The sequence below is a fragment of the Xenopus tropicalis genome, chromosome 1 (genome assembly GCF_000004195.4).
Source record: "Xenopus tropicalis strain Nigerian chromosome 1, UCB_Xtro_10.0, whole genome shotgun sequence".
In the NCBI taxonomy this organism is placed as follows: domain Eukaryota; kingdom Metazoa; phylum Chordata; class Amphibia; order Anura; family Pipidae; genus Xenopus; species Xenopus tropicalis.
This window is the reverse complement of record NC_030677.2, coordinates 22,066,022-22,078,774: the sequence shown is the minus strand read 5'-3', so window position 1 is coordinate 22,078,774 and position 12,753 is coordinate 22,066,022. Positions and strand designations below refer to the sequence as shown.

The following is a 12,753-nucleotide window of genomic DNA, read 5'->3' as shown; positions in this document are numbered from 1 at the left end:
GGGAACTTTAAAAGTCAAGTTGGACCTATGGCATAGAAGTACCAAAGTTACTTTTATAAAGGGGTGTCCAAAAGTTATTATCAATGGAAAGCAAATTCTTACCAAGTTATCCAGCATACGCATGAGTGCCTCAAATTCCTGTTCCCCAACAAGCCACTTGGGATGTAGTCCACTTCCATCCCCACTTGGGGTTTCTGGTGAACGGGATTTTTTATACTTTCCAGGGTCTAACAGTACCAAATTGTCCGGGCCTCCTGCACTGGCTAGGGTGCGTACCTGAAATATTTAACATTGTTAATTAAAATAACTACAATTTTACTACAAAATATATATAGCAGAAACTGCTTACAAGCCTTATAGAATATTTTCAAGAGAATGCAGCAAAAATAATTTAGCGTATTCCATCTTCCCTATAAATGTTCGTGCAAGATATTAATTACCTGAATTTCACAAGCAGACATCAGATTGTGTATATAATAAAAAGCCTCCTCAACAGTTTCTCCCATTGTCACCAAGCCATGATTTCGTAGAATGAGCACCTACATGGAATAAAAGCATAGTGCTATAAGCCACTGCTATTTACTCTTAGCAAATACAGAAACATACAAGAAGAAAATACTCACTTTGCTTTTTGGTCCCAAGTTTTTCTGAATTAGTACTTTTTCTTCTTCATCTACCAAAATGCCATGGTAGTCATGATAAGCTACTTCACCCAAAGATAGTGCTTCAGGAGAAAGTGGTAACAGGCCACATTTCATTGCAGAGACCTATACAGATTTGACAACCAAAAATAGGTCAAGAAATCAACTGGAAATAAATGCAAGAATTTTAACTGAATCTAAGTCTAATGTGGTACTATACAACTTTAATATAAACTAATACATAAATAAAAAAACAAAAAATAACTTGCCGTCTACCTATTAAATTACTGGTGTTTAAAATGTCCCAATATTATTCCAGGCACATTTAAATTCCAATACTAAATTAGTCACCGCTGCATCGGCTTGACAGCTGTTTCATGTATTTATAAAAGTGCTTCCTTATGTTAACCAGTTTTCTATCCTCCAGCTTCATAGTTTTGAGACACCCAGGATTTGGGAAGGGTTAAGGAGTTAGGTTTTTGAAAGGAAAGGCACATACTTATGGTATGATCTGAAAGCAGATCTAAAAAAAATTCTACAGAGCCAAGGTAAAACAACAAAACAAAAACCGTTAGAATACTATTTATATGAATATATCTCAATCAGCTAATTACAAAAAGGAAACAAATAATTCATGTGCCTTCCAGCTGTTTGGTAAACAATACAACAATCGCAAATGAGCCAAAAAGGACATGGATGCACATGAATAAACACAACAAAAGCTCAATACTCACTGCTGCCCCTGCCGGTGAATGTATATGTACAATACATTTTACATCTGGTCGTGCTGCGTAAATTGCCGAGTGCAATGTAAAGCCAGCTTTATTAACTCCCAGGTTTGTGCTGCCGCGATCAACCAACTCTCCTTGCAGATTTACCTTTATCTAAATATGAATAAAATGTATTTAATACAATAAGGCATATAGAAGATTGTGCCACAGCTATTGGGTGCTCTGAGGCTAATGTAGAGAAGATACATGAAGATCATGATCCTAAAGTGGTTAAAACTAGCAAAGAGTAACAGTTACCAGACTTGATGCCGTCACTTCGCTGTACAGGAGTCCAAAGGGAACAATCAAGAAGTGTTCTTGCTCTGAATTTACTCTGACCTACACATAGGAACAGAATGTGATGTTACAATTAATTTATGGTAATGATCAAATAAGTACAAATACTTTTGCAAACCGTGCCTTGGTGCATTTATTTGGTGCTACTTCACATGCACATCAAGAGCATGAAAGTATAACCCTACACACGCTGTTCTAAAGGGAAGTCTTAAAAGACATGTAAACCCTACATTTTCCCACCATGTATATAACTTTCACCCAGTGGCCATTTTCCTTTCACACATCTTCAGTAACATTTACATCTGCAAACAGTACACTTGTGCTGCAAAGTTTATGTAATTAAGAATACAGGCTTACACATGCTTGGATTGTACCTTGTAACGATTAAACTGAGCTCAGGACAGGAGGTTAGAAGGACTGCAGACTGCACAGCAAGAGCAGAGTTTCTATTGAAACCAGAAGTGCCATCACTACTGAGCATGCTCAGTAAGCCAAGAGCCAAAGTCAACTTCTAAGGGAGTGGGTTAGAGGAGGAGAAGGAATTATAATTGATTAAGGGGATGATGTAGCCTTACTATTAACCTCTGAACAAAAGGAATCAAAAGGTATTTAAAGATTTCAAAGTGGCTGTTAACTGATTATATTTTTTTGTGGGCGGCGGGTTTACATGTCCTTTAAAATAGCGGCTAGGCAACTAACTAGGCTGCTGTACTGTACTATGAATTGAAACAGGTTTATTGAGGATGGAAAGAAAATCCCTGTATGGAAGAAATGAGAAAATACATTTGCACCTTTCTCCTCTATTAATGCACTGGGGCAATTATCAAGCATGAGAGCTTTTGCCATGAGTTAAGAATGAGCCCAGCAATCAAGCACCCAGCAGTACCTTTAGTGATGCCACAGGATTTACGGTTATGATTTTTTACAGAACAGGACCCTTTCCTTTTTTTTTTTTTTTTTGCATATACAATACATGAAAATATCCTTCTTACAGTCATTTTAAATTATGTACCATAATAGAGGTACAACAACCTTAACCAATTTATCCCATATCATACATGATTTCCGAAAAAATAAATTTGAAACCCGTTAGGGTAAGCGGTTGAGTCGCCCGCGATAGATCTCTGCTATAGTGGGCACCAAACCGCTCCTAAAAGGCTTTCCACTAACAAGAATAGGAGTCGCCCTGTTATAATTAGTAACAAAGCACAATTTGTTGGTATTATTGGATATGCTAAGAAAGTAGATTCTAAGTACTTTATCTTAATTTTTCCAGTAAAGACACTGGATATCCCCTGTCCTGCAGACAGTTCTGTAACTCATCATGACTCATTCGACAAATTTCATCACCCAGTACTATCTTTCTGATACATTTGTACCTTAAGTCTGCTAAATAACATTAACTGAATACTCACCGTAATATGATTGTAGATTAGCTGTGACCATCCAAACAAATCTGCTAATCTATGAAATGCTGCAAGTTTACAGCGCAGAAGTTTCTCTCCCTTTTCGTACGCAATAGAATCTGAACCCCTAAGGTCATTCACCGGTGTTACCATACCAAGGCCTTAGAAAAGAAGAAAACAAAGAGTTAATGTGTTACGGCATTATATGCATTATCTCTCCTGCCCACAATATTCTGTGTCTGTGCAAACAAATACAGTAATACAGATAAGAGTACTAAGTTATATTGATTTATTTATAAAAAAGCAACATACTGCTGGGGGATTTAACCTACTCTTAGGCAAACTGCTTACTAACCAAGAAGCATTTTCCTTGTGACTTATATTTCTACTATGCCCAACATTAGCAGCTAAATAAGGTTCAAAACAAAGAATGTTATCTTACACTTTCCATCCTAAGGCTTCCAATACACAGTTAATATATAACTATATTATATGGCAGTTGTTCCTTAAAATGTTCGACTTTTTTTACATTCTGGTGATTAACAAGAGCACAATATTGCATTAGCACAGCAATACAGTTTTAATCTGCAAGCTGGTGTCATTAACACATAATTCAACCAAACAAAACACAGAACAAACTTTTTAAAGGTTCATGGGAGCGGTTTATTGCCTTTATCCAGTTTATTTCCTAAATTAAGGATGGCACACAGTGCTAATAGTGATAATACCGGACTGCCTTAGCGACTGAAACACCAGGAAAAGAGCTGCTCCTCCTTCACATACTTTCGGACAGTTAATTAAAATATTCTTTCAGGACAGATCATCCTCAATCCTCTAGGATTGTAGGATTATCTGTCAAAACAATCCACAACTTGCCTTACTTGCCAAATGGTCAGGCTGTATAGTCAAATCAGTTAACTGCCTGATCAAATTTGGGCATGTATGGTCAGCGTAATGAGCTATATATAGTTCTATACTGCCCCTTTTGGTATTCTGTCTTAAACTGCCATCAGCCTGCTGCCACTGTCATCTACAGATTACACAAGAAAAGGCTGGTACCATTTATTTTCACACATAGCCACACTATTAAAGTTCCATTTACTACTTACTCAGGTTTAGAGCTGCCATTCCACCTTGAGGAGCTGACGGGTAAACATTTGGTACGCCTGTGGTCATAAAATCTGCAATCTGCTGCAGTGCTAATAAACCTGTAGGATTTTTGCCTTTCTTAAGTTGGTCCTGGATCAAAGATTCAAGTTCATCACAAAATGCCTATAAGAAAAATAGATGGGTTTAATAAAGTTTTCCCTTTTATTCAATTTAGCATTTTTACATTTGCAGAAAGTAGAAGCCATCACATCTAACAGTCAAAGAAGAAAACATGGGTATGTATTTTTAAGAGGTGGTTTACCTTTAAGTTAACTTTTAGTATGTTATAGAATGTCCTATTCCTAGCAACTTTACAACTGGTCTTCATTATTTATTTTTTGTTTTTTAATTATTTGCCTTCCTCCTGTACATCGTTCCAGCTTTCAAATGGGAGTCACTGACCCCGGCAGTCAAAAAAAACCATACAATTTTATCATTATTGTTACTTTTTATTCCTTATCTTTATATTCATATCCCTTCCTATTCATATTCCTGTCTCTCATTCAAACCACTGCTTGGTTGCTAAGGTAAACAACACCCTAGCAACCAGCTAGCTCTCCAAACTGGAGAGCTGCTGAAAAGAAAGCTGAATAACTAAAAAACTACAAAAAATAAAAAATGAAAACCAAATGCAAATTGTCTCAGAATATATGTCTATGCCATAATGAAAGTTAATTTGAAGGTGAACAACCTTTTTAAGGTATTAAAGTGACAAGACAGCAATATTCTAAGACAATATGTAATGTTGTACAGTTTGTGATTTTTGAAATATTTACATTCTTTTTTCTGTCAGAATTGGAATTTCAACTATTATTTGGTTGCTAGGGCTTAACAATAACAATCAGGAAAAAGTTTGAAAGAATCTCTACTAATCTCTCACAGTCAATTCATTTTTTTTGGTTGCTGTGGTCAGCTCCTTGCTGGAAAGAGTCAGAAAAGGACAAGACGTTTGTGAGAGAAGCAACAGAAGACTACCATTAGAGCTTTTTCCTTCCTCATTACATTATACATAATCACTTCAGAGTCTGTTGGCATCTTTGTGCAGCAATGGGGAGGCAACCCTGCTATATCCCCAATGACACAAGGCTATTACTGGTCCTTAGTAGCAGGATGCTGCCAACAGCCAGTGCAAAAAACAGATGGAACAGTTGACATGGAAGCAACACTGCCAATTAAGAGAGGAACTTTTCGGCACTAAGAATAAAGACAGAAGTACAGCACAACTTTGGAGCTTTATCCAAAAACTGCTAGTTTGCAACATTTAAAAGGGACAATATCTCCCAATCACAGGCATCGATAGACTAGGCTACAGTACCCTGTCAGATCAGCCTTGTTGCTGATTGGCTGGCACCATACAGTGCAAAGTGCTGCTGGCTCTACTCAACAGCCTGGGAAAGCAGTCAGTGATAAGTGGAATGACTGTATGGTGCTATTATGTTTTAGGGGTTTTTATTGAAGCACTAAAAAAGCAACTATTATAAAGGCACATTTTATTGTAGAGGTGTATGATACTATTATTATACGAATATAATAAGAAACATAATTGCAGACAGCTAGGGGACAGGAGGGTTGTAAGCACACTGGGGTGCAACTGAGCAGACCATAGTCTAACAGGCTCCCCTCTCTTCCTCCGTAAGCCTGTGGGGTTCTGGTTGATATGGGTAATCAATGGCAGCTTTATATTAGCAATCTGGTGACATTTTCTGTCTACTGTACAGCTGTCCCTGAGGTATAAGCACTAGAGCGGTGTGCAGTATAACACAGCTGGGCTGTTATAGCACGTGGGTGTCACTAAAGTACTGTGATTTTAATTTTAATTTAATCTAGCCGCAGCTAAAATATCCAGTCATTGATAATGTCTGCGGATCATATTGCTACAAGTACTGTAAAAGTGATGTATACCTAGGTAGTGTTTTTAGGAATAAAGTTTTTACATTAAGTTTTATCATCCTGATCTGAGGCAGCATTTTTGGTGGGGAGGTGCATTACTAGCTGGATTCTTTTGGGATCATATTCCTTCAATGTCTATAATTTTGTTATATAAATTGAGGTGCACACTGCCTATACTCTTAACTAAATAAGCATAATGCGGATTCTTTCTCTTTAGTCCCATTATAAATGGCACCAGGATCCTGACAGGTAACCATGCCTATCTCAGAATAGAAGGACCTGGGAGCCCCTGCTGAAAAGAATAAAAAGTCTACCCCTGATGGTAGAATTAAACACAGGAAGGTGAATATCATTTTAGAAACTAACCAAGAATTTGAGAAAAGAGAAAAAAAAAAAAAGAAATCTGAGACACAAACCACCTATAAAGTATAACATTTCTGGAAAGGCAGCATTAAACAAAACTGTGGGGGGGGGCTGATTTCTTTCTAATAAGTAAGCTGCTGCTGTATCAGTTGTTCAGCTTAACATGCTACTCACAAATTCAGGTTAGATTAATGCTGTATTAAAGTACAGCCTGAAGCTTTTTTTTATTTCCAGCATGAGCTTGTTCCAAGCAATTACCCTGCTGAATGGACACAGACGCAGCCTGAGGAATGCTTGAGCACCAAATTAAGGTGAACAGTAGCTAGCCAAAGCCAAACTGGTACCTTCTGTAAGTGAAATATTAACAGACCAACATCATATACCATGTTACACTGTTAAATAAAGGAAGGTGAAAAAAAACACATTGAAATTATTAAAGAAAAGGAAAAAGAATTGCATATTTTATTCTCATTTTCATATGCAGACCTGAAACTGGCAGGGTATTCATGCTGAAACTAACAAAGCTTTCTGTGACTTCGAGGTAGATCATGTCTGTTCGTCCATAGTTAAAAAAAGACCGAGAACTTGTGGTTCTAATTCAGTCAGAGGACCACGGAACTAATGATCCATGTTACATTCTTAAGCCACTTATACAACGTGTTGTTATAACTGATCCTGCAAGTAAACAGCTCTTTCTATCTTTGCTGCTAGATCCAAAGAGAGAGCTTTGATTAGATCAGTGTCTCCCGTGACATTCAATGCTTGTCATGTGGTTCCAGACTGTTACAAAAAGTCAATGGGATGAGCCACTGTACACAGATGCGCATTATGCTACATTTTCCAGTGCAGAGAAAACTACTCAGCAGCACTGAATATCAATATAAAAGCCACAAGCACTTACAGGGCTTTGCAGTATCATGGAGACCCTTTTCTTTTGCTCCATCATGTTGAAGTCTTGGCGAAGGTCTGGAGCCATGTTCCTCTCTCGCAAATACTCCGGGTTGTTTTCATCGACTCTGTCGAAGTATTTCTCCTTGTGAGGGGGATTGGTTGGGGGTGGTGTGGTCACCACCCCTGCATTTGAATCACCATTCATAGCAGGATGCTAACCTGCCCTATGGAATAGAAGGGAGAATATAAATAAGTAAATAATACAGTGGAACACATGAAGAGTCAAATAATGTACAAAGTAAGAGAGTAATACAAACACCCTATCAGCAAGGGTTTCAAAATGCAGAAATGTATGAGATAAAGTTACATTAGTTCCTTTCTTACAGAAGTTCCTTCTTCCGTTCCTAGGCTGTAAATGTTGTCAACACCTTGCATTGCCCAAATCATTTTCAACCTTCTCACATATACAGTTACTGTGTTGTGTACCTTCACTGTTTCCATATGTTAAATTTAGAAATGGGGCCAAAAGCTGCACCTGCAGACGGGCGGATGCTGTGGAGCGTATGTTTTCTAGTGTATATGAATTACCCATAGACATGCTAGAAATACTGTGTCAGTAGAGTAGTTTCACTAAAGGAGTAAAGGTGGACATACACAGGAAAATTATACCCAGTAGGTCTCTATAAAAAAATATATTGCATAAACAGCTCATATGTAAAACCCTGCTTCATCTAAATAAACCATTTTCATAAAAATATACTTTAGTAGTATGTGCCATTAGGTAATCCTAAATAGAAAACTGCCATTTTAAGAATTAAGGGCCGCCTCCTGGGATCATAAGATTCACAGTGCAAACAAACCAAGGGCACACATACATGCTAGGCCCCATCAGCCAATGAATGGACAGAGTTCTGTCTTTTGCTCCCACACTACTTCCTGTTACAGTTAGAGCTGCATTATTTCCTGTCAGCTGATCTCTGAGGGAGCACACAGCCCATCACTAAAATGGTGGATCAAGGGAACGGAGGCAATATTTGCTGATATATACACTCCAGTTTTGGCTCTGGCACACGGGGAGATTAGTCACCCACGACAAATCTCCCTTGTCACGGGCGACTAATCTCCCCGAACTACCATCCCACCGGCGAACATGTAAGTCACCCGTGGGATGGTACACGCTGCGCAGGCGATTTCGGCAAATCGCCGAAGTTGCCTCGCGAGGCATTTTCAGCGATTTGCCTAAATCGCGCCGCCGTGTGTGCCATCCCACCGGCAACTTACATTTTCGCCGGTGGGATGGCAAATGATGACAACTCGGGGAGATTAGTCGCCCGCGAACAGGGAGATTTGTAGCGGGCGACTAATCTCCCCGTGTGCCAGAGCCCTTAAAATAATATAAAGTTATCTGTTGGTTAGGTATTCATTCTGGGGGTATAGTTTTTCTTAAGCTGCCGATTCGGGTCCTTCAGAATGATTCGGCAGCTTATCTACCCATTTATGAGGCCCTCGATGGGGCTTACCTGACCAATAACGAGCTGACAATTAGCCAGATTTCTATCAGAAAGGTTTGATTCTCTCACTGAATTGTGGACAGCATTGGCTTGTTGATGCGGCCCTCGCTCCGGCAGCTTGTATTCCCTTGTAATGTGATCGTTTGGTCCGAACGTGACCATATCAGAGAGAAAGAACTCGTTTGGTGACCTTGCCAAACGAGTGGATCTTGTAGTGTGTGGCCAGCTTAATTTCCTGGTAATGTGCTCGTTACTCTATCTACATAGCAGCCGTACAAATGTATGCTACGGAGCATATTGCACAATCCCACATATTTATCTGTAATGGAAGACATTACTAGAGGGGTAAGAAGCAAATAAGAGCTTTATAAATATGTTTACATGAGCTGGATCACATAAAAATCCTTGCTCTTAGCAAAACAACTCACACCTCATTACAGTATATGGGTGCAGTCCTATGTAAACGGAATGAAGTTGTTACTTAGTGCTACATGCTACTAAACTGTTAAATGCAAGAGAAAACTATGCCCATGAAAAGGAATGAACATTGTGAACTATAAAATGATAATAAAAGGTAAACTATCACTTGTCACAATCTTTTCTGCTCCACATAAAAAGCTTAAACGATATAAAATAAAACAAACAATTGTGCCGAGTGTTAGAAGGATGGGTGCGGCAAAAATGACCCCAAACATTTCTTCTTACGGAGCCTCTCCCTGCACGTCTTAATCAAACTGCAGAGCTGATTTAACTACAGGGACATATATTGAAAAAGAGGAATCTCTCTCTCTCATAAATGGGCAAATATTGGGCAAAAGATTCAATACAGGCAGCTTTACTGCCTAACAACTCAGGTGGAAGCATATACTTTTTGGATGAGTAAACAGGAATTAGGAGCGCTCATCTTTGCGATAGAACTATGAAGCATGGGAAGGTTATCTTGCAGATCCTCACAGGCTGGGCAAACAAGCTGTGACTACTTAGCTTAGTGGAGTGGAATCATGATAAAGAAAGGATTAGGCTGGTTGTACTGGGGAGTCACATAACACTGCTGTATGTTTTCCCCCACACAGATGCATAAGAAGACTTCTTCAAAGAGTCACCCAACGGTCTTGAAGTATCACAACCTGAATAGCACATTTCTTATTACTGGCCTTTACCTTTAATAAGTGGATAAATGGAATGTGTCATTGAAAGCAGCAGCGCTGAATGACAAGTACTGCATGCCAGCTTTACTACAGAGAGTGATGGTCTGATCGGATTCACTTGAAATCCACGCTTTCTGGCTGCCACAGAATACACTTACTACTCTAACAATCATTGAATTTAAGAAACGGACAAATACGAGCACAGTTTTATAAAACAGACAGGTAAGTGCATGGGGCAGATGCTCAGATCACCAGGTAGAAGTGCATGTCCCTGGATTTCCAGAGCAACGGATGGCTAACACAGTGTTTTTCAACCTTTTTTGGGCCAAGGCACACTTGTTTCATGAAAAAAATCACGAGGCACACCACCATTAGAAAATGTTAAAAAATGTAACTCTGTGCCCAGCAGCAGTGCCCCCCTAGTACATTGGTGCCCAGCAGCAGTGCCCCCTAGTACATTGGTGCCAAGAGCAGTGCCCCCCTAGTACATTGGTGCCCAGCAGCAGTGCCCCCCTAGTACATTGGTGCCAAGAGCAGTGCCCCCCTAGTACATTGGTGCCCTGCCTACGGCACACCAGGCAACATCTCGCGGCACACTAGTGTGCCGCGGAACAGTGGTTGAAAAACGCTGGGCTAACACATTTGTCAACTCTTTCCAACAGCTTGCACCATTTATTTGCCACCAGTTGGTTTAGAGACTATAACAACTTTTACCAAATCCTTAGTTCCATTAGTTCTAGAGACCTATAATCAATCTCTTGCTAGTCTTTAAACATTCACTTGTTTCACCAGTGCCTTCTACACACTTGAAATAGACTTCCATTTAGTATTAATATCATTTGTGCACACACATTTCACAATTGTCTGATCAGTAAAGGACAAACCATATTTATATCAAAAGAGGACCTTCTTCTACTCAGCAGCATTCCTCCCCTTAGCAGTCTAACCAACATATTGCAGATGATGAGTGTGACTATGGATCCTACTTGTCAGACAAAAGAATTTGGCCTGATTGACCAGGATCAGGCTCAGACACAATGCATGGGAGAACAAGGCTATAGTCATCTTATATGGCCAACCCTTAAACGCAAGCCACACTTTGCACTGACCCATCCATTTCTTGGTGCTAATGGGCTCAAGCAAGAGGTTGCCGTTACAAACACATGTGCATGAACCCTTTAGGGTAAAGTCATACATAGAGATATGCACAGCATATGACATACAATCTTTTCTCAGGAAAATTAATTTGGGCACCACTAACAGACCTACCTGACCGATATCTGGCCTAAAACTGGCTAGATCTCTATTGGGCAGGTTTGATTTTCCCATTGGATCGGGGACAACATCAGCCCTATACCTGCCATTTAAAAACGATCATTTGGCCCTAGGGCCAAACCATCCAATTAGCCCAATATCGCACCCCGTAGGTGGCCATATTGGAAAACAATCCACTCTATGCCCCTCGCTAAATGAGCGGATTGCACCGTGTATGGTCACCTTTAGGGACAAATGCAGGCAAACTGTTACAGTCAATGAACTGCCTGTGAAAATGGAATGGGAACCATTGGTGCAATTATCAGCTAAACATTAGGACACAACTAATGTCATGTCTTTTAAACAAACCGGTGATTCCATTTATTATAGAGAAATGCAATGCAAAAATGTCTATGTATGTCATTAACATCCCTATAACTACATAAATGCTTAATCCTTCAGCAGGCCATATTCTTCCCCAAATCCATGTTAATTTCTATTAATTATTATTCATTGCTCTCCCTAGCTCTTTATCCATCAGCAGCCTCTTACTCAACCACAAAACCACACTTCTCACCCAACTCAACACTCCTAATCTGGACATCTCTAAAATTCACCAGCGCACAGTTAGAGAGAATCTACAAGGCTAATGCTGTCCAAACCCAATGGGATTTCTAAACCTGCCAGATCCCCAGCCAGATATCAGTCAGGCAGACCAATGGTATGGGCTCGTACACGGGTCAATTAACTACTAAACTGGTTTGGAAGGTAATAATAGCCCATGTATAGCCTATATCCCCCTGCTGGTGACAGTAAACTCACTTACAACAGATGGTATGGCTTTAAAATCAGAGGTATAAGAAAAAAAAAAAAGAAGCCATCCGAGTACAGATATATGGGATATAAAGTAAAAAGACTGGGCGGAATGTGTTGTCACAGCTGGCACAAAGCCACACCAGTAAGCAGATAACCAACCCATTACAGTGTCTGCAGACCTACAAATACAATACAATAATACACTTTAGTCATCTTTCCATGGGTTTCAGTATGCAACTCATAGCTCAGGACATAGAATGAGTATATGGGGGGGTGAATGGCTCGCATTATCCTATTATGTAACAGGAATTGGAAGTACTATAAAAAGGACACAATAACTAAATAAATCTACTGTGAACGACGTAGCCAAGACCTGCCGAGAACCATACAGCCAATGGAAAAAGGCACCACATAGAATGGAAACAAAGCATTTGAAAAGATTCATTGTTAGAAAACTGCTGGCCAAGTGACAATTTCTACTCGTACCCTCTACAAGCGGTCATTGAAACTAGACAATATTTCCACTTCAATGCTGCATTAGCAGACACAGTAAATTATTTAACTGTTCAACCCCAGAAAAGCTAGAAACCTCAGTGGCATGCAATCGTTCCTTCAAA

General features: G+C 39.5%; 1 protein-coding gene across 18 annotated transcripts in view; it reads right to left on the bottom strand.

Moving 5' to 3' along the window:
- add1 (adducin 1) overlaps nucleotides 1-12,753 on the bottom strand; it is a 48,847-nt gene that overhangs the window by 25,245 nt on the left and 10,849 nt on the right. For all 18 annotated transcript variants that reach the window (XM_018091992.2, XM_018091979.2, XM_018091995.2 and 15 more), the window contains exons 2-9: nucleotides 7,418-7,631; nucleotides 4,224-4,386; nucleotides 3,124-3,275; nucleotides 1,670-1,750; nucleotides 1,376-1,525; nucleotides 624-767; nucleotides 441-539; nucleotides 103-276 (exon numbers count right to left, since the gene is read on the bottom strand). In XM_018091992.2, coding sequence (XP_017947481.1) covers nucleotides 103-276; nucleotides 441-539; nucleotides 624-767; nucleotides 1,376-1,525; nucleotides 1,670-1,750; nucleotides 3,124-3,275; nucleotides 4,224-4,386; nucleotides 7,418-7,612 — 1,158 coding nt within the window. In that variant the 5' untranslated portion in view covers nucleotides 7,613-7,631. The remainder of the gene's footprint in view (nucleotides 1-102; nucleotides 277-440; nucleotides 540-623; nucleotides 768-1,375; nucleotides 1,526-1,669; nucleotides 1,751-3,123; nucleotides 3,276-4,223; nucleotides 4,387-7,417; nucleotides 7,632-12,753) is intronic.